The 22,012-nt window shown below is 47.4% G+C and overlaps 1 protein-coding gene across 1 annotated transcript in view; it reads right to left on the minus strand.

Moving 5' to 3' along the window:
- Positions 1-1,136, minus strand: part of LOC142563322 (anoctamin-6-like) — a 30,895-nt gene extending 29,759 nt beyond the window's left edge. Inside the window, exon 1 of the mRNA XM_075673881.1 lies at positions 1,055-1,136. Within this exon, the coding sequence (XP_075529996.1) occupies positions 1,055-1,124 (70 nt within the window). The 5' untranslated portion in view covers positions 1,125-1,136. The remainder of the gene's footprint in view (positions 1-1,054) is intronic.
- Between the last annotated feature and the right edge of the window lie 20,876 nt (positions 1,137-22,012).

A 22,012-nucleotide genomic window follows, 5' to 3' on the forward strand; every position in this document is an offset into this window, starting at 1 on the left:
GCGCCAGCGTACGCGATTGGCCGCTTCTTTTTGCTTAGCTTTTGGTGTCTGGCATAAAATCACGGTGGCGTGCCGTGCACGTACTAGAAGATTACGACAACGTTATACTGACATGCAAAATAAAAAAATAATATATGCAAATATATTCATTATCCCTGGCAGCTCCGAGTAGCCAGGGTGCCTGAGTGATCGGTGGGCAGCCATCTTCTATTTATTTCGGAATGGAGCAGTCTCTGGCTACTCCTAAAACAAAAAAAATCAGTTTTATTCGGCATATTAATGCTCCTTTATTGCGTACACATCCCTTTTACATGGTGAGATTTGACGGTTCTGTGACGTCGAGTGACGGACAGGTGAAGTGGGCGCAGCCCGAAAACGTTTGACCATTTGCGGAGGGCTAATGTTGAAAAAAGGCATAGAATTGGAAATAAATATTTTTCTTTTGTTCGATCTAATCATTGCATAATCAGTGTATACGACATATCATATGAGCAGCTTTGACCGATTTCCTGATGTCGCGTGACATACAAGCGAAGTGGGAGTGGCCCGAAAAGCTTGTGACCTATCGTGGAGGGCTGACTGCAGAAATGGAACAGAAAGGTTTGGAACAGTCTTACGTCATAGCGCACCATAATTTAGAAGCTCTCCTGTTCATTCACTTGAGAACGGCATTACATTCATTATACAAAAAACTGTAAACAATCCTTTTTTACCTGATCAATGTTACACTTCACAAGCAAACGTTACACTTCATGTGTAGATTCGAGACTCAATATTCGATTCGATGTGCGAAGGTTGTTTTTCCGAAATATTCTGACTTGATACGATTGGCGCATTTTAGTAATCGATCGCCCCCTGCCTAAATTTGCCTGAGGATATGTTAGTCCTGGGTTCAGCAGCGCAGCGTTCCGTCCTTCTAGACGGAAACGAATGAGGGTGGCGCACGACACGGAGCTAAGCACCTCAGCGAGCTTAACCGGTCGCCGCTACCGCGATCATGCTATGCAGTCGGGGTTGGTATTCCAGCACCGTACTCGGATTGCGTAACACGTACCAGTGGGCGCATTCGCGTCGCTCGAAGGTCGCTTCCCTGGACGGGAGGAAACGCGCAAGTCATCGTCCATGGTGCCCTCTTGTTCTCGAGTCCGGTCTGTGCCACTTATCCACTACCGGGAACTGCCGAAGAAGAAGCTGGCTACATGGAAAAAAAAAGAATGTTGAATTAGAAATAACTATGGGGTCGATATTAGTATAATACTAGAAATTGGTAATGTTAGCATCAGAAAACGTAACATATAATTTATGATATGCCAAGTTTGATACCTAGACATTCAGATTTAAGCGCGATAACCATAACACACAACCTGTTGTTGTGCAGTCGGTTTCGTTTCTAGTTTCGGTTTTGTTGTTACATCATACATGACGTCATAGTGGCAGTAAAAAGGCTGGTGCTGTCAACATAGAGTTTCCTACAAAATTACTAGAGGGAATTCCGGCGCTAGTGTCTACATGAGCTACAATGGGAGCGGTTGTCCCAGCATGGGAATTATGGGAAGTTCATGGATTTGCCTAAACTTCGTCCTTTTGGCTTCAAACGGCTTTGTAAACTCGTCATTTTCAACAGTGTATTGCGTAATAAATAATTAAAGAAACATCATTAAAATTACGCGACGGCAGAATTCGAACACAAGGACTCTAGCACAGAAGCCTGATATTGAAACCATTAAGCCACAGATGCATGTATAGACAAGCGAATGAAACGTACTTATGAATTTATCGCGGGCATGCCAGTGCCTTGAGACGCTTGGCGCGTTTCGATTTGGGCACATAGACAAGCTCAATCGTTGCAATTAATAGCAATTGCACGCGTTCCCGGCGGCTTCTGCACTTCGAAGAATATAGATTGCGCTGAAATATACGACAATAAGATTTATATAGCGTAATATACAAAGGCACAAGAACGTCTGAATCCACAAGCACGAAGATCAGACAAATCCATGTACTTCCCATCATTCCCATGGTAGGACAACGACTGCAGCGCCAGAGTTCCCTCTAGTAATTTTTGTAGGAAACTCTATGGCTGACAAGGAGCACAGAGAGAAGTGAGCGCTGTGATCGCAGACGGTTGGAGTCGTGGTTGTTCTTCTGGGACGGAGGGCCCCCGAGTGTGGCTCGGTGCGTCTGGCCACCTGACCCAGCTACCCTGCACCTTACGATACCACGTATTGGTGACGAGCTAGGCCTTACGATGAGTTTTGCGGGACTTACGCCTCCGCCTGTATTTCTGGAAAACCTCGGGGCAGCCACCCATACCATGGAAGCAGTGGAAGGAACTATTCTCTATCTACTTAGAAGCGTCGGGTGCCACCGAGTTTGCTGCGTCTCGGCGGAGAGCCATATACTTCTGCATTCACTTGGTGTCGAGGGGCAACGTAAATTCCGCAACGCGTCGACGCACGCTGCTACTACTCCCACGCTGCAAGTCCCAGATCAGCATACTACTTCTACAAGGCTAGTTACAGCGTCGGAAGATGCGTTTCAAGACGCGCTGTGCATTTGTGACCGCCTGTTCTCAACCACGACGAACGTGCTTGTCGAACGGCACCGCTTCAAACAGAGGATACAAAATAATGGTGAGCCTACGGATGTTTACATTGCTCATTTACGCGAACTAGCAAAGAACAGCGAGTTCGAGAAATCCTCTGACATAGCTGTACGCGACCAACTCATTTCTGGTATCGCATCGGACAGGCTTCGTGAGCGTTTCCATTTCGAAGGCGCAACGCTGACCTTGGACAGGGCAGTTACAATAGCAGAGCATTACGAAGCAACTTGGAAGAGCCTTCGAGAGTTCGGCGCAGCTGAGGAGGTGAAGTACGTACGACATTTAGGCGCTACCGCGTCGAAGTCGCGTGACGGTTGCCGTAAAGGGTTCACGTCCTCGCCGCAGAAGTGTCAACAGACGCAGCCGGCGTCTCCAAAGGATACGAATCAGCGTCGTTGCTACCGCTGGGGGTCTACTCGACATTTGGCAAATTCGCCGAATTGCAAGGCTAAACATGAGAAATGCTCTGGATGCGGAAAAGTAGGCAACTTTCGGGTTATGTGCCGCAGTTCGGAATTTAAAGAGAGCGTGAGGGAAGTGCAAGATGACGCCGAGCAACGCCTAACGCAAGTGCAAGCGGACGCCGAGCATCGTGTGACACTGCTATATGTCTCGACCGGCGTTTCGCGCCTCAGCATTTCCATCGAACGGCAAGTTGAAGGCGTTCCTGTTAACTTTTTAGTAGATACAGGGTCGTCAGTATCCATAATAACGGAAGACATTTAATGAAGCATTTTCAAAGTATGAAGGCGTTGCTATCACCTTCTGTTACTTTATTGGATTACTCTAACAGGAAGATCACGGTGAAGGGCTGTTTTCCCGCTACCGTTGCTTACAAGCAACGCACTGTCCCTGTTCTCTTGTATGTTGTACAGCAAGGAACCGAAATACTTGGATTGGACGCCATCAGCAGCCTGGACTTGCATATACATGGGGCTGAGTTGAAATGCCTGCACATGAGAAGTGCTGCTTCCGACCTTCTACCTCTTGAATTTCGCGAGTAATTCAGCCACTTTTTCTCAGATGAGACAGGACTAGTAAAAGGCTTTGCTTATCACATCAACCGCAAGCTGGATATGACTCCAGTGGCCGCTAAGCCACGTCGACTTCCTCTGGCCCTTCGGGAGTACAGCGGCTTGAGCAAGCAGGTATAATCGACTAAGTGGATGCTTCTGAATGGATTTCTCCGGTGGTAGGGGTCCGAAAGAAGAACGGCAGCATTCGGCTTTGTGTGGACCTTCGTGAAGCCAACAAAGCTATAATCGTTGACGGGTGTCCTCTTCCACATAGTGACGACCTACTACATCAACTAGCAGGGGCGACACACTTTTCAAAAATTGACTTGGTATCTGCCCACCATCAACTGGAATTAACGCCTGAAAGCCGCGATCTGACGACATTCATTGCGCACGATGGTCTTTCTCGGTTCCGTCGAGTGTGTTTCGGCCTCGCCTCTGCATCAGCCGCTTTTCAGAAGATGATGACTTCAATCCTGAGAGGCTGCAGGGGCGCACTTTGCTACATAAACGATATCATCGTCCACGGTAAATCTGCAGCTCAGCACTCTCCGAACCTTCATGATGTTCTTCAGCGCATCTCAGCGGCTGGCCTGCGGCTTAACGAAGAGTGCTTGTTCAATGTGCAAGAACTGACATTCTTGGGACATGTCGTCAGCCACAACGGCTTGTCATCCTTGAAATCGAAGGTTGAAGCTATTGTTTATGCCCCAGCGCCCACGAACACCACAGAGCTACGTTCGTTCCGTGGACTTGTCAGCTATTATGCCAAGTTCGTTCCTCACTTTGCTGACGTCGTAGAACCTCTTCGCCAGTTACTTCGTCAAGGAGCTTCTTTTTCCTGGGACGACAAAGCTGCTCAAAGCTTCCGTGCGGTGAAGCAACTACTCGCAGCAGGCAAGGCCGCGCAGATGTTTAACCCCTCGTTACTTACCGTAGTGACTACAGATGCTTCCGACTACGGTCTGGGAGCAGTGCTACAACAGAGGTACGGAAATGAACTCCGCACCATTGCATTCGCGTCTCGAACGCTGTCGCAAGCGGAGCGCAAGTATTCGGTGGGAGAAATGGAGGCACTCGCATGCGTATGGTCGTGTGAACACTGGCACGTTTTTCTTTGGGGAAGGTAGTTCGAGCTACGAACTGACCATCAAGCTCTGGTTACTCTCCTCTGATCCCGGGGCACAGGCCGCCGGTCTATCCGAATTGCAAGATGGTCGGCACGTCTATTGCACTACAATTTTGATGTACTATATCATCGTGGAAGTCACAACAACGTAGTGGATGCTCTATCACAATTGCCTCTGTCAAACGTACAAGAACAAGAGGAAGAAGTTGTGTCGCTTGTTTCCACCTGCATCACAAAGGCACAACTTCAGGAAGCTGTTCAATCCGACTTGCTGCTACCAGCAGGTGATGGCTTACGTCACAACTATGTGGCCGGCGAAATGCAGACTTCAGCCTGAGTTGCGGCCCTTTTTCTACGTGCAGGATGAGTTGGCAGTTATGGACAGCCTTCTATTGCGGGATGAGCGCCTGGTCATACCAGTTGCACTGACATCAACGCTCGTGGAGTCAGCGCATGAAGGTCACCAAGGAATTGTGCGCACTAAGCAGAGGCTTCGCACGCAGTACTGGTGGGCAGGACTAGACAAACAAGTGAGCAGGCAATCTCGTCTTGCAGTGCCTGCCAAGCGGCAGATAAGTCAGCGAAGCCCGCAGTAGCACCACTGGAACCCATTCCGCTACCTGAGCGTGCTTGGCAGAAACTAGCGCTGGACATTGTCGGTCCTTTTACAAGACCTAAGGAGAGCTGCAAGTTTGCAATAACGTTAAATGACCTTTATTCCAAGTGGCCCGAGCTATTCTTTGTCGTAAGTGTGACAACTAATGCTGTAATCGGATTCTTGGCAGCAGTGTTCAGCAGAGAGGGGTACCCAGATGAGATATTAACAGATCATGGACCGCAACTGAAGTCTACTCTGTTCAAGGATTTTCTCCGAAAGCGCGGAATTAAGCACTCCTGCTCATCGATTTATCATCCTCAAAGTAACGGACAGGTGGAACGTTTCAACAGGGTCTTGCAAGACTACGTGCAGCTTGCAGTTTTGGAACATCGGCCTATTGAGGCAGCAGTATTGGAGTACCTGGCTGTTTATCTCAGTACACCACATGCAACAGCGTGTGTTCCACTAGCTGTACTCTTGCATGGACGCGCTCCACGCACCATGTTGGGCATAGTGGGCTTATCCCCAGCCAGGTTTCTTTTACAAGCCGGCACCAGAAATTGCCCAAATACGGAAGAGGGTGAGAGATAAACAAATGAGCAGCAAGGAGTATACAGATCGAAATAGATTAGCGAAAGTGCCAACGTTCCGTACGGGTGACCGTGAGGGTGAAAGATCATGTTTCGAGGAAATGCTATTTGTCCTACAGCGAGCCCCTGAAGATAGTGGGTAAAAACGGAAATAGTGCTTTCACCCTGGAAGACAACAACACATGGAATGCCGAGAGGCTGTCTAAGGTGCCGTACACGGGTCGTCAAGGAGGCTCACGGTTGACAACAGCTGCTCCTGTGGCTGGCGACTGGTATGCCAGTTTTCCTGTTGTTCCCGAGCCTCAAACTATGCCAGCTGAGCACCCTGGCCTTCTCGACACCACCAAACGAACAGAACTAGCAGAGAACGAGCAAAGAGGAGAGGAGCATTAACTAGAGTCGCCATCGACAATCAGAAGTGCTACAGCAGCGTCGGAACGCAGAACTAGAATCCGCCGACCTCCAGCATGGCTGAGTGACTTTGTGACCTCTTAGACTGTCTATGCGAAGTGTTCAAGTTTGTTTTCTTGTTTCTTTTTTCTTTTAAGGGAAGGTGTATGTTGTGTTGTTGTTGTGCAGTTGGCTTCGTTTGTAGTTTCGATTTCCTTGTTACGTCATACATGACGTCATAGTGGCAATAAAAAGGCTGGTGCTGTCAAGGAGCACAAAGAGAGAGAAGTGAGAGATCTGATCGCAGGCGATTGGAGTCGTGGTTGTTGTTCTGGGACGGAGGGCCCTTGAGTGTGGCTTGGTGCGTCTGGCCACCTGACCCAGCTACCCTGCACCTTACGATACAACACAGCCTATCATTTATTTAGGTTTGAGACAATTTAGCAAAGCAATTACTGACTGATTAGCCACACACCAATGAATTTTCACTATAACAACACTGCACTCTTCTTGGTATATGTATATTCTCCGTGGTCAGAAAATAAAAGTGAAAAAGTTTGTTCTAACTTGTTGTGGAACGGTGTTTGGGCTTACTCGCGTCAAGGAGGATTGTGTAATTTACAGAACAGCAGAGAGGCAAGCTTCTTGCTGTGCACTCTATTTAGCCATTTCCGCGCAGGTCAAGAACCGAAGAGGTGGGATGCTGATGATGATAATGATGCTGGTACGATTAACGCTGGTCCTTAATACAGCTGCGTACTTGAAACCTTGAGTTTAGTCCCGCGTGATGAAGACCTTATATCATGACCCGTACTGCTTGTGTAGTACATTTCGGGCTGACCCCAATAGCTCGAACAAAAAAAGTCCTGCACAAGTGGTCCTAGAGTTGGTGGCTGCCAGAAAAGAGGCTAAAGCCCGTCTGCCTGCAGGTTGGGCAGACGCGAAATGTGTGCATTCCAGTGTGCCTGGTACGTTGCGGTGGTGGCCACCTGGACTGCTCTCGTAACGGACGAGATGCGCACACTGTCATGAGAATCGCACAGCAAGACGCCTTATGCGCACCAAACTTGTGTTCCCAGCGTTTCACATCAGGCTGCATGCGAAACGTCCCTTTAATTTGGGATCGGGCAGACGAAGGTGCTGACGGTGTGGTTGCTCCCAGTGAACAGATGTGAAGCTCCGTATGACATGAGCAACTAGAGAGTTTGTACTGAAGTCATGAAGATAAAGCAACTAACTAGAGCAGAAGTTGGGCATACTATAGTACGAAGGTTCACAAAAGACAAAGAAGGCTGATGACATTGTCCCTTTAATTTAAACTTGGTTTCTTGGCTTATTCTCTGCAGTGAGGTACATGTCATAGTGGACAATGATTATCGTTATCATCCTCATATTCATTATCATCATCGCTAAACCATAACCACTGATGTGGGCGCCTAGCCAGGCATACTTGCGTGTGAATGAAATGGCCGACAGCCTGGCGCGAGTACCTGTTAGCGACGCCTGTCTTCCTCCAAGCGTCTCACCAAGCCTTTATATTGTCTACTGTATTGCCTCGCAGGAATGGTACAGTGCCTTTCACCAGGGGCTGTTAGCAATATCGCACACATGCTCTGGCGATGCCCCTCGTTACAGGGACCCAATCACATCACGGAAGAATGGAGCTCTGCCATCCAGAGCTCAGAACTTTCAAGTCAGACTTGTGCTGTCCAGAGAGCCCACGATGCGACGGTTAGGCTCGGCCTACCAGTCCCCACGTGGGAGCGACCCGCAGCTCTGCCCTAGGGCAAAGCTTCTCAGGACCTTGAAATTAAAGCTAGCTAGCTGTCTGTCTGTCTGTCTGTCTGTCTGTCTGTCTGTCTGTCTGTCTGTCTGTCTGTCTGTCTGTCTGTCTGTCTGTCTGTCTGTCTGTCTGTCTGTCTGTCTGTCTGTCTGTCTGTCTGTCTGTCTGTCTGTCTGTCTGTCTGTCTGTCTGTCTGTCTGTCTGTCTGTCTGTCTGTCTGTCTGTCTGTCTGTCTGTCTGTCTGTCTGTCTGTCTGTCTGTCTGTCTGTCTGTCTGTCTGTCTGTCTGTCTGTCTGTCTGTCTGTCTGTCTCTGTCTGTCTGTCTGTCTGTCTGTCTGTCTGTCTGTCTGTCTGTCTGTCTGTCTGTCTGAACCCACAATGACCAATTTCTCTGATGATTGCGCGGCTGATTTCTAGGACACATAACATATTGGTACGAGAGCTGGCGTAATCGCGTTGCCACATATATTTTCTAAATTTTTCGTTCTGGATTCAAGATAATAAAGGGCGTTGGTCGCAATTGGCATAAGCTGCAGATCTGTTCACTACGCAGTACTTTGTTCCGGAGCATCTCAGAAACATGTTGCTGTTTATTACAATTCAGACGTTCTTGTTAATAATGCACCATACTGTAATCCTGAAGTACGCACAAGCCTGCCTCGTGCATTAAACGTAGAAGTGACTTGCGAAACTGATCAAACACGAGGAACCACAGTGTCTTCAGGCTGGCCTGTCTGTATCCCGGCGTCTCTAGCTGTTGTCACTGAACATGTCGTCGAAATGCTTGTTCAGCAATTGAGGAACTTACCGAGGCAGTTTTCTAAAATAAATTCTTGGTACACGGTTTTATTTTCAATTATTTTGATTCTTCCACAAGTGTTACTACTGCTCGAGTGGCAGAAAGCTGAGAAAGTTTGTTGGCGCCATCCTCGTTCTTTCTGGGTCCTTGTCTCGCATGCCTGTCTTTTCATTTCATGTTCCTTTTGCTTCCTATGGAGAACTACTTTTTTTCTAATTCCATCAGGCCCTTGGCCGATCTCTCATAGTTGGTATGCGCCTTCAGTAATGTTCGAATCTATGTGAAGCGGGCTCTCATTAATCTTATGAAAATAAGCGCACCCCGCGACTCTCTCTATCGTCATCCTCTGCACCATGTTTATTTTTTCGTGCCAATTTATTATGATGCACTACACCGCTCAATGCTGAAATGAAAGCAGCTTTCGGTGCACATGCTCAACGTCAAGCGTCGACGCAACGATGTGACCAGGACGAAGGCGGCGACGAAAATGGCGAGGAGGGGCGCATGCAGAGAGAAATAGCACGCGATCAACAATGGTAACGCGCACTGCATTTCTCCCGGTTCAAACCCTGCGTCTCTGGCTTAATCCTTTGGGATTTGCCGGATTCAGAATAAAGTTGTTTCCATCCATCCATGGGTGTCAAGATGAGAAAGGCTTCACCTGTTGTTTTTAATACTTTATTTTTTTGTACTGTTCCAACGGATACCAAGTGAAATAGTAAAGGCTTTCTCTAACACCAAAGCGAGAAACAGTAGGTTGAAATATTGTTGACCAGCTGGTTGAAGGTAAATGTATGGTCAAAAAGTCGTGCTTGGTACTTGCCTTGATAATGTGTGTCGTTTAATTGACCTTCTATGCAGATAAAAGGAAAGTGCCCCCCTAAACAAAGGGAAATAATCGTGCTGACGAGAATATGACCACCACATGCGCTAAGAGAAGACCGACGAAGCCTTCGCGTTTTGTCGCCAAAACATCTGCTGCTTCTCACGTTCGACATTGTTACCAATACCACTGTTGAGCAGGTACACAAATAAAGGTAAATAGAAAGACAGAGTAAAATTTTAATTTGTCTAGTTTTTGGTGATGTCTTCATTACGTCAACACTATTGTTGAGCTGCCAATTAAGAGGTTTATGGATACTGCTCGCATGTGCTACATGATCAAGCTCGCACCAATAGTCTGCGAGCACGAAAGAAATATGCCTGCGATTGTGCCCTAATGGTTTTAGCATTAGGCTGCTTTGCTAGGAGTCCAAGGATTGATCCCACCAATATAATCGCTATTCCTTCATTTTTCTACGCTTGGGTTATTCGGCATGGCAGCAGCAGCTACCACAGTCAGCAACGTACAGTGCTTCATGCGTGCTTGAATTGGAGAATCGCATTCGAGTCAAGATCTGCATAGGTTTCTCCTAATGACGTCAAATAAGTTCATGCTTCCCATGCTTATTCGCCAGGGGTCGCTGCAAGTCATGACCAGAAATATTCTATGCGTATATGGGCACACTAAACAGCCACCGTTCGCGTAAGAAGATAGATGTCTTGAAGATATAGTTTTAAGCGCAATCGTATTTGAAAGCAGTTGACTCTCTTTATTTCGACGTCGAAATACGATGAAGTAGTAAAACTATTCTAGTAGAAAACCGCGATGTACGATCACTTAATGTTACTATGTGTGCTCACATTCTTCTTAGGGAAGAATAAAATGCGCAACGCAGACAAGGACGAGAATTCAAGGGAGACGGACTAGCGCTCATCCATGTCCCTTGAACTCTCGTCATTGTGTTCTGCGTTGCGCATTTTATTCTTCCCTAAGAAGAATGTGAGCACACATAGTAACATTAAGTGATCGTTCATCGCGGTTTTCTACTAGAATAGCTTTAATACTTTGTCCTGTTTCGACGTCGAAATAAAGAGAGTCAACTCCTTTCAAATACGATTGCGCTTAAAACTATATCTTCAAGACATATAACTTCTTACGCGAACTGTGGCTGTTTAGTGTGCCCATATACGCATAGAATATTCCTGGTCATGACTTGCAGTGACTGAGTGTTAATAACCCACTCACCTGGCAGCAATTTTTATTGAATCGCGTTTTTCTATTCCTGATCCGTACTTTAACACCAAATTTGGCGTTTGGTTCTTCAACAGTGAAGCCTCCTGCTGAATATTCCGTGCTCCTCTAATGTTTTCGTGAAATTGTGACTCTAAAATGAAAGCAAAGAAAGAAGATGAAAATCTATACAGTACTGAACCGAAGAAAGAAACGTAAACGAACTCCATGACAACCTATATGCTTGCACGCACAACAACTTGAAGTACGAGAGTCAGGTCAGGTGTCCCTACATTCGCAAAAAATAATTAACAGGCACTAAAACCCACGTCGAGGTGGAGGTGGCAGTTCTGTGGTGCGCAGGGTCGGTAAAACTGTGCCACCTTCCGTCGACGTGCCGTCGCGGCCATCGGTCACCCCGACAGCTGCGCCCTCTTTCGGCACCGCCGCGCGATCGGCAACAAAGGACGGCAGGACGGCGCAGCTCTTCTTCCGGTAGTCCCTCACTTCCTGGAAGGCCATAACCAACGGTTCCACTTACAGGCAGATTCGGGCTGCTAGCTTGCGCTGCCTATAGCTTGTAAAATGTTTCGCAAGCTTTTCGCGGATTTGAAATGCGTTAGCGCTGTTAGGTGTAGACAGGACACAAATTCAAATCGTTGACGCCGTAGAGTTTTCTGCAAAAAAATAGTAGGGGAAATGCTGGCGCTGTGATGGTTCAGCTATCGCGGGAATTCTGGTTGGTGTTGGGATTTTTCTAACCTTCCTGCTTGTGGCTTGAGACATTCTTGTGGCTTTATTTACGACGTTTCACCTTTCTAACCTAACCACCCATAATATAAGCACACACGCACGAATACTGCAGTGTCTTGCACTTTAACCGCAATATTTCGTTTAAAATTATCAATTTGCAGTGTGTCAGGGTCGTTTGATGCCACAAAGTAGTAGTTTAGCTAAATCCATCATTCCCATGTTGGCTAAACCAGCATTATTAAGGTACCGTGCGCTGACGATGTTTATTGGCATCCCCTCTGGATGGAGCTGGCAAAACAGTCCCCGAGCCTGCTTGACTTAATCAGGTTTCACTACATCTATCGATTTCTAGCCTTTTGCCTATCTGATCTTGCTCTTATCTTTGGTATTCGATACTATTTAACACCTCTATCACTATACCGTACCACAGCCTGCACTTGCAATGGCGCCTGCTCTATCAATCTCTTCCCTGCTTTTATTGCACCGATACTCCGATTGTATCTCGCTTATCTCGACTGGTGACCAGTTAACACTTCCATATTCGTTCAATCCCAGCGCTTCTGGAAAGCTGACGCCATCTACAGGTCTCGCAGTGGGAGTATCATTACGATGTGCGATGTAATGCGAATATCATTGCATTACGACGTGCAGAGTCGTTTCCTGACGTTTTCATTTCTTTTTTTTGTAGCACGCACGTCTAATCCTGTGACGCATATTTGGGGGCCTCTTAGAGTGCATCTGCTTTTCTACTCCAGCTGCGGCGGCTAACCGGGGCCGCACGCGTCCTATCACGGAGGAAATCTGCGCTGGGTTCGAAGGCTAGCCGACCTGAGATGGATGATGGCTTCGTGCGCGCCATGTTCTCGCGGGCCTAGTTCGCGTTCAAGCGAGAGGAGGTACGAAGGGGAATTCGCTCGCCACTGCGGCTGCTCCTCATCACGCCAGTGTTTTGACAGCGAGTGCCTGCGGTCATCAGATGAGATGTGTTCGCATTTGCCTTTGCGCGCATGACAACGTGGTCTTTGATTTAGTTAGTAAGCAAATGTTTACAGCTGTTCATGTAGCTGCAAAACGAACAACCTTACTTCGCATACCTCTCCGATAATTTGCTATCCAAATCAAAGCTTCTCCTGTCGCGCATAACTGACTCTTTGTAAATCTCCATGATCTTATTCTTTGTTTTTGCAGCCTTTGCGTCCAATTTGCCGTCTTTGTTTCTCTTTCTTTTTATGACTCTTGGTCTTTTAATTACACTTTCAAATACCATGTCCTTGGTTGTCGACTTTCTTGACCTCTTCCTCCATTCCGTCTCCACGCCTTTGAGATAGAGATATTTGTGCGCTTTAGCCAGCCGTTTCTTTTCATCTAAATTCCTTAGTATTTCTTGGAAACTAATATTGTTCTGCGCTTCCACGACTTTCGAAAAAGCCGAACCTACGTTACCTCGCACTGCCTCATTTGTGGTTTTACCGCTGGCCTCCAAAGCCATTCGGCGCGGATCCTTCTGGTTATTCTCCAAGCCCGACAAGATTTCTGATTTAGAGTACATAATAGCATTGCGAACGTTAGCGCTGGTACCATTACACTTTTCCGAGTTACTTGCACTTCCTTGTATTTATCGTAGCCCCAAAGCGCTCTATGTTTTATTATTGCCGCATTTTCCTTCCCTTTCCTTTTTTAGATTATCTTGGGGGGGGGGGGGTAGGCGCTCGGAATAGGTCTATCGTTCGTTAATGTGTGCGCCCACATATTTATATTGCTTGACAATGGGTGTGACTTCTTGTTTGGCACCATGTCATTACTCGTCCCTTCATTAGAGATCATGATTCCCGATTTTTCTGTGCCTAGAGTCACCGCTGCGTTGCCACAAATAATCGCAAATCTGTAAATCACTTGCATTGTGCGCTCGTAGCCATATACCGTCCTCATACATCAATCCAGCGACCTTCTGTTGTACCAGACTCCCATTATACGAATGTAAGATAACTCAAACCGTAATTCCATGTTTTCCAATCGTCTTTCGACGCCCTTAATGTAAAGCGTGGCACTGTTACTCGGAGTGAGTGAGTGAGTGAAATAACTTTAATAGGTCGAAAGAAGACGCAGGGGCGAACCCGCGCCACCCGGCTAGTCCCACGTAGGGACCGCCAAGCCGAGCTTGACGGCCCGATCGCGGGCACTCTGCACGGCCAGGGTTTGGTCGTTGAGTTCGGGGCTGCCCAAAAGCGCAGCCCACCCATCCTCGCTGAAGGAGGAGCCGATGGCTTCGCATTCCCCACAACAGATGGTCCAATGTTGCCCTTGGTCCACAGGCAGGGCAGTCCGCACTGGGATACCTTTCAGGGTATATTGCATGAAGAACCGCAAGGTTAGGATACGCACGGGCTTGTAAAAGTCGAAGGGTCACCGCCCGCGCCCTGCATAAGGCGGGGTGCGGGAGGGGGTATGCCCGTCTTGTCAGGTAGTAGTGTGAGGTAACCTCATGAAACGTGAGCAAGGGTTCCCCGGGGGGCAGGGGGTCTCCAGAGGCTGCGCGGTCAGTGAGTCCTCCGCGGCCTCGTGCGCGCCCTCGTTAGGGTTAGAGGGAGAGCCCTCAGTGGACCCCAAGGGAGCGGGAAACCAAGTGATAGAATGCGGAGAGATACTTTTGGCGTATTGGATAATGCGGAGGGCCTGAGCGGTGACCATCCATCTGTAGGAGGGCGTGGCAGTCAAATTAGATGGCACTTGGCGGCCACGCGGCCGCAGGTGACATCGATGCTGACTTACAAGTAACCCCGTTTACGATTACTATACACTCGTTTTCTTTAATTATATGCCTATGCACTGACCATTGCTATGTAGTTTCGGCATTACGAGGTATAATTTAAAGCGCTTTCATGTTCATACCTATACAAGTCACCTAATCGACCGTGTATTTGTACAAGTGGTTACAAGATACCCAGATATGCCAAATTCCGTCTGAAGTCGGCTAAGGAGACCTTGTCTTCAGAAATGGCGGCTTCATGCCCTAGCTATTCTCGCGTAGCCTGTGCAGGTAAAGCAACATTTCTAACACTTTGAGCTCTATTACCCAAAAAAGCCGGTCTTACCATGCTAAATGACTTAGCAATACTGAACAGGCGCAAAAATTAATAGCGGGAGGCGAGGCCTTTTTCACATTCCTACACCAGCTCGTCGCGACGTCATACATTCTCGCGGTGCCTGCTCGGCGCAGTTAAATTTCATCGGTAAATATGAACTACAGTGTTTACTACTAAAAAAGCCAAATACTAAAGTTTACCAGTTTCCAAAACTTTTACTAAGGCAAGATGACCCAAAATAAAAAAAAATAAAAATCAGTGGCCTATGCGGACGTATCTACTCGCAGTTACGGCACAAAATTAAAATGAAAAACGTAAACTTGATTTTCAATTTTTGATAATTGGCGGATTTCAGCGAAATAACGAAAATATAGTATTGAAAGAATGAATATTCAATGTAAACTTGTTTTATGCTTCTCGTTAGTGTCCCTTCGAATGTATGCTCATCCAAGTAAGTCTACTTTGACAGCATGTTAAAATTAACATACGATATGTGCGAAGATTCCCGTGACACCTGTGCCACAATGAACAAGGGTCCTACAGAGAACTCCAAACATCCAAACTTTCATTCGGTTTAAGGCAATTATTAATCAAGAACAAAAAGGTCGGGATCCAGACTTCGTTCTTAATATCACTGTTACAGCCCCTGTTGCTCAAACAATACATATTGGAGGTTTTCGTACACCACATGCCAGTGTCAGTGGAATTCTACGAAATGGCTATGAAACTCAAAGAGGCCATGAAAGGCATGAGACTTATGGGCTTACTTCCAGTGTCGTGAGCCCGATGCGCACTTGTATATCTTTTCCGTCATCTGTGTAGCTTGTCCACGGCTTTCCATGCACGGACGGTAAATTCCTGGAACAGAACGCAGGGGAAAAAACTGTAAAAGCTATAAAAAGGCCCGCTGTGCGTATACCAAAATGTGAGCCTTGGAAGCTATGCCCTCAAGACAACACTTTCGTACCGCATTCCCGGAAAGCCCAGGTGAATACTTGTATCGATAAAGAATTTTGCTGATAGCACGTCAGAAAGTTTCTTCACTAGTAATACAAACATGTTTCTCAGTTTTGTAGATGTCTGTATTTATGGTGCCCGCGCTTTTTCTAAGTTCTCCCAATGTGTCCTCACGCAATTTAATATGCCGCACTCTTTTCTGTTCCAATTAACTTCAGTAATGTTGCCCTTTCATGAGAAACGTTGGGCACGTCGTATTTATACGGCAAACGCGTGCATGACTTGTACCATGACTGATGAGCCCGAAATCGCCGCTACGAATCGGCGAACACCGCAAAGAAATGCATTGTTATACCTAACGTTCTTGTATCGCCATTTCGCACACGTGCTGGTGGTGATATTCGTAAGAGATAGCCACGACGCGCAGCAGAAAAGCACCAGGCAGTTGAGAAATGCTTGTACGAGGGAAGGACTTTGTTAACGGATCATTTTTCGATCATTTTAGACAACCACCGGCTACTATGGTTGCCTAGCATCCGTTTCGAGGAGCTAAAGAAACATTCGTTTGAGACACTAACAAACCTCGTGCCTACACTGTATACATGCGGTAACATTGTTAATTGTGCACGTCTTTACTTTTTATATCTAATCGGCGCATTTCTCTTGAAACAAAGGTATTATCCAGCAGAATTTGAGTGCGTTACCGCGTAGACTATTATGATCTCAATCCAATAGCTGTTACCGTTGACGATGTTCTCCACCGCCGCCGCCATTGCCGGTGTCCGTCACAGCTATCGCCAGGAATGAGAAAAAATACGCAGCCCCCGCCGTGGTCGAACACGTGGCAGTCAGCGACTCTACCACTGCGCCACGCCAGCGTTGCTAGCTGCTGCTGCGGAAACATGCCCTACACAGGTGTCCAAGCGCACGAAAAGGCCCGCGATGCGAGATACGCACCCCGTAGCGTCAATACGCGCACACATTGCATTGCAGCTGCGCTGTATTTCGCCAGTTTTTACGACATTCAGTTGTTGTGGGCTCAATCCACAACAACTAAATGCTTTTTCTAAACCAAATAGCCTTTTCGGTTGGCGATCGTGTCCCCCGCCGCCGCAGCCGCACCCCCTCTGGTTGCCTCGCGTGACCAGTTGCACGGCAATGTTTCGTGCACTCGCGGGCTTCTTTCGCGCTCCGAAAAACACTTACATACCACGTATTGAGCAACAGAAAGCTGCATGGGAGTTTTTCATGTCGCTCTGCAATTGTCTAATTGACACTTCTCATCTAATATTTGAGAAGTTGATTAACTAAGACTAATTATGTAATTAGGTCGAAGGAAAAAAATGCTCTCAGTATCTCCAAGCGACGGCGAACGACATTACCTTGGTTCTGTCCAGCCACGTGGCATTTACATAGTTTTAAATGATTATACTACACGATAGTCTGGAGACCCTGTATATGGGGACATAACGATCGGCTTAAACGCAGCGCCACCCCTCAACTGAATATGTTCACCGACGATTGCGATACTCCACAATGCGGATTTGAGCGCAGCTGTATACGTATTTTCATTTCGCAATATATTGGCAGGCGCGGACAATCTGCCTCGTGCCGCACGTGTCAAGTGAAGCGACGTGTATAGCACGACTGCATCGCTAATCATGATGCGCGGACGAGATCCACAGCAGCCGCAGCAGCCAGGTCTTCGCTCACGCAGCGCTTTGTTTCATATTTGACTTAGAGCGCTCAAACCACAAGGACACAAGAAAGGAAGAGCAGACAAGGCGAACGCGGTACGTTCCTTGTGCTTTTTGCGACCTAACTCAAATATGAATTCTTGCAAACTCGCACTGATTTCGATTCTTGAAGGTTTCGTTTCCATAAAGACGACGTGCGCTACTCTGGCGCCATTTTGTAGCCATCGTCGCAGCAAAGTCCGTTGTTTGCGGCACCACGCTTTTCTTCACACGCTTTCGCCATACGCTCCCCTCCACCCCTTTCCGTCTCATGGTTCCGCTGCACCCTCCTCCTGCGCTTTCCTCCTCGCGCTCTCTACGCCATCCCCCTCTTTCACCTCCTGCTGCTCTCCGCGTTCGCTCTCGGGTTTCACTGTGCTCGTTCGCTCGGTTACGACGTAGGACGCTGACGCTCGCCGAAGGAACGGGCTCCTTACAGCTGCGCTGTAAAAGACGCTACGCTCGTCAAGAACTACCCTGCAGTTTCAGTATAAAGCCTCCGAAATTAGCGCGCGCAGCTAATGTCGCTAATGGCGCGGGCTACCATCTGCTTTCTTGGGCCGAGGTAGACTATTTGGGGGGGGGGGGAATCGTTCTAAAACGTGACGGTCAGTCAGTCTTTATATAATGTGGACCATACCCCGTCTTGGCGAACGTGGACCACATGTCGATCATTCTTCGGCTAAGGTCCTGTTCTTGGGCGGTGGCCGGTCGCGACCCTTCCAAGGGCTGGCCGAAGACAAAGTCCAGGTCCGAGAAGCGTGCCGCCCCCGCCGTGTCGTTGAACAGCGCGAAGCTGGCCTTGTGGTCGAACACGTAGCCGAAGACCTGGTTCCGCTGCCTGGCCGAAAGCTCGCGTCCGAGCTTCAGCAGCGGGCACGTGTAGAACAAGTCGCCCAGCAGATCCAATGGCCAAGAGGTGCCAGTCCCCGTGACTGCGTGTTTACGTTCAAGAGACGCGTGTATGGTCCGGCGTAACGCGAACCCACGCGACGCGCAACTGAGTTGCGTAGGCGAGCGAAAATTCAACGCTAGCGTTCGGCGCAGTCAGCGTGACCGGTGGCGTTAGGTGGGCTTCGGTGCGGCTGGCGCGTGAATAGAACATGTCCTATCAGACGCCAGAGCCGCTAGAGCACGTTCCCTAGCTCGGACGGCTGGCAGCGTGCTCAGGCCCACAGTTCGAGTGCACTGAAGCAAGTGTGCTGACTTTGCGCCTTCGCCAAATACAATAATGCGCGATCACCGCACCGATGCAAGCGTGTGTCGCGGCAATTGTTCATCACCGCGCTGCTGCTGGCCACGTTCAACGCGGCGAACTGCACAGGGGGCCAATTTTAGGCGATCCTGGTGCGGCCGATTTCACCGGCCGCTGCTGTTTGGCACGCGGGGAAACACCGGACTATATTGGCGTTTTTACAGGTGACACTCTTAAGTTCAAGGCGGGCAGCTGACGAAGTTCAATGCCACGGCCATGATGCCTGTGGAGGTAACGTCAGGGACAGGATCTTGAGAGCGAAACGTCATGCACTGCTTGATGATTTATTCGTGTTAATTACTTGTAATATATATGAATATGAAACTAGTACCATAAGAAAAATACGATGAACATAAAGACCGCATATCGGGGTAGACAACGAAAAAAAATCCGCCTCCATTACACCCTGAGAAACTGGACTTACAGCGAATGACTTGCGGCTTGTTAGCCTCAAGCCACGTACGTCACGCTCGCACGTCTCCAAGGGCGGCTTGCACGGACATTTAATAACGAAAATAATAACAAATTTAAGAGCGTGTTCTTGTGCGGACTAGGCGTTGCCTATAGAACATTTAAGAACGCGATCTTAAATGCGTTATTATTTTCGGTATTAAATGTTTGTGCAAGCCGCCCCAGAAGTTCAGCATGCATGCTCATGAATCTAGGCCATCCGCCAAGTGCACGGGCATTATTCAACTAAATCAATCTTTAAAACTGAAATTAGCCAAAAAAATATGCCCAAAGTGCTACTCGCACACAAGCTCCAGACACGATGTTCTAATTGTTATTCGAATATATACGAGGAAACGTAGTTTTGTTATGCGAAAACTCAAATACAAAACCCTTTGCCAGCTGCCGTTTGAGGTCTGTTTCTTTTCTTTTTTTTGTGAGCGCAGATTTAAAAATCCCGACCATCTTGAGGCTGACAACCTCACTTTCAAGGGGAAAAAAAAGCGTCCTTTTTACGGTGGCGGAAGGGGAAAAAATGTGTGTGGCTGCGATGAGCCGCCCCTAAGGCAGCGCTTTACCAAGTCTCGAAGGACCGTTATCACTTTAGATTTAGAAAAAAGAAAACGCTACTCTACCACAGACCTGCCGTGTGAATGGAACATTCGACATGATAGCAGCGCCAGAGTAAAAGAAAAAGGAAATGCGGACGTGTCAGCACGAACCAAAACCGTTTTACATGCGTAGTGGTTAGATTACAAGGTATTTCTTTTCGGCTATAACCCCAACGTTCTAATCAGAACGATTTGCCCGGTGCTTTCATTAATACCCGAGGCGGTGGTATTAAACTTATAAATAAGGGAGGACTCACGAATTTCCCGGTCGTGGTGTGAGCGAAAGCCTGATTACAATATCGCCACTTTTAGGTCATTCAAAGAGCAGCTGGGAAGGTTGACATGCTTGGATATTGGAACGTTCAATAGAGAGTTTGCGTGTGATCTGTGGTCACTAAATGGTAACCTGAAAGGTGTCTCAGGCTGACCAATATGCTGTTGATTACAGGTAGTACATTCAAGAAGGTATAAACTACATCGGTGTTCTCACATGTAAAGTTTTCTTTAATTTGAGCAGAAAAGATTGATGCCCATATATGTAGATTACCTTTGATAATAGTTGCACTTTGAAGAAACTTCGTGTGACCTCCAAGAATTGTTGACTTCGGAGAATTTTCTTATGCCTCACGATCACTAATACTGATTGGCCTCTCCGGTGAAACTGCAGCTCTCTTTTTTTCTACTATGAGTCCGAGTATAAGCGCTGCTGCGCATGACTGCTATTGATTATTATTTGGAGTGAACCTGGCTTGGTCTTACTTTGGTTACTGAGTGAATTATATGTGTTTATGACCTCTGCGTGTGCAAGCGGCAATATTTTCATCCTTAATAAATGTTGCAATTTATTAGACGAGCCTTTCTTTCGTGAGTCGTTTGCATTGCCTACTGGAAAGAGAAGCAATACTGAGATACACATTTACTTGCATTTCACACGACTTTGATAAGTGACTCTGCCGAAGGGGTCACTGAAATCTTCAGGCTTTATTTTTCAGGGTCAAAAAGGCACGCAAGCAATTTGAAGCGAGGCGAACATACATCAACATATTCATTCCCTAGGCATAGGCTATGCATAGCATTAGAAATAATAGTTATTTGTCTGCATCCTTCTCTTTAAACACATAATAATCTTTGTCCTATGCATATATTTAAACATATTGTGTCTGTGCATGATGTTCACCGTGGAAATCTAACAAAAAAATGTTGGGGTGATAAAATACGCCTGAGATAGCTGCTGCTGGTGCTTCTAATGCGCTTGCCCTGCGTTTGTGAGGATTTGCAGAAATAAAGCGGAAGTCCAAGAGGGCTGAATAAGATAGCTTAACTTCTGAAAAAAATATGGGCTTTTACGTGCCAAAACCACGATCTGATGATGAGGCACGCCATAGTGGGGGACCCCAGAAATTTAGGCCACCTGTGGCTCTTTAACGTGCACCTAAATCCAAGTACACGGTTGTTTTCGCATTTCGCTCCCATCGAAATGCGGCTATCGTGGCCGGGATTCGATCCCGCGTCCTCGTGCTTAGCAGCCCTTACATTTTCTGAGGTGAGGGCTGCAACCTGCAAACTAAGCAACCACGATGGCTGCTTTAAAAACTTCATCCACCTTGCCAGATTTCTGCAAAACTCATTTATCAATGTTGAATTCATAAGTACAAATTAAATTTCGGTATAATTATCATAACGAGCAAGGTTATCCGGTGCGCGAATTGGCCCCAAAAAGAAGGTCGACTACTTTTCTTTTTTTCTCTCTTGGAGCCGAAGTTGCAGTTACAGTGACTTTGTGACCTACCGTTGTCGGACGGCGTAGTAGCCTTCCGGAAATTATCAATGACCTCCCCGGCGTTCTTGATGTGGTACATGGCGTCTAGAAATGCGGGCACAACGTGGTCCACGTTCGCGTCAGGCGGCGAAGTCTGGAAGCCAGAAGAAGAACAGACAAGACGACATAAATGAACTAACCAGCATTGGTTGCTTAGCGGCTATGGCTTTGCGCTGCGAAGCACGAGGTCGCGGGATCGAGTCCCGGCCACGGCGGCTGCATTTCAATGAGGATGACATGCAAAAGCGTCCGTGTACTGTGCCTTAGATGCACGTTAAAAAGCCCGATTGGTCAAAATTTCCGTGGTCGCCCACTACGACGTGCCTCATAACTAGATTGTGGTCTCCACGCGTAAAACGCCAGACCTTAATTTTAAGTTCTCAAC

The sequence above is a fragment of the Dermacentor variabilis genome, chromosome 11 (genome assembly GCF_050947875.1).
Source record: "Dermacentor variabilis isolate Ectoservices chromosome 11, ASM5094787v1, whole genome shotgun sequence".
Classification (NCBI taxonomy): Eukaryota; Metazoa; Arthropoda; class Arachnida; order Ixodida; family Ixodidae; genus Dermacentor; species Dermacentor variabilis.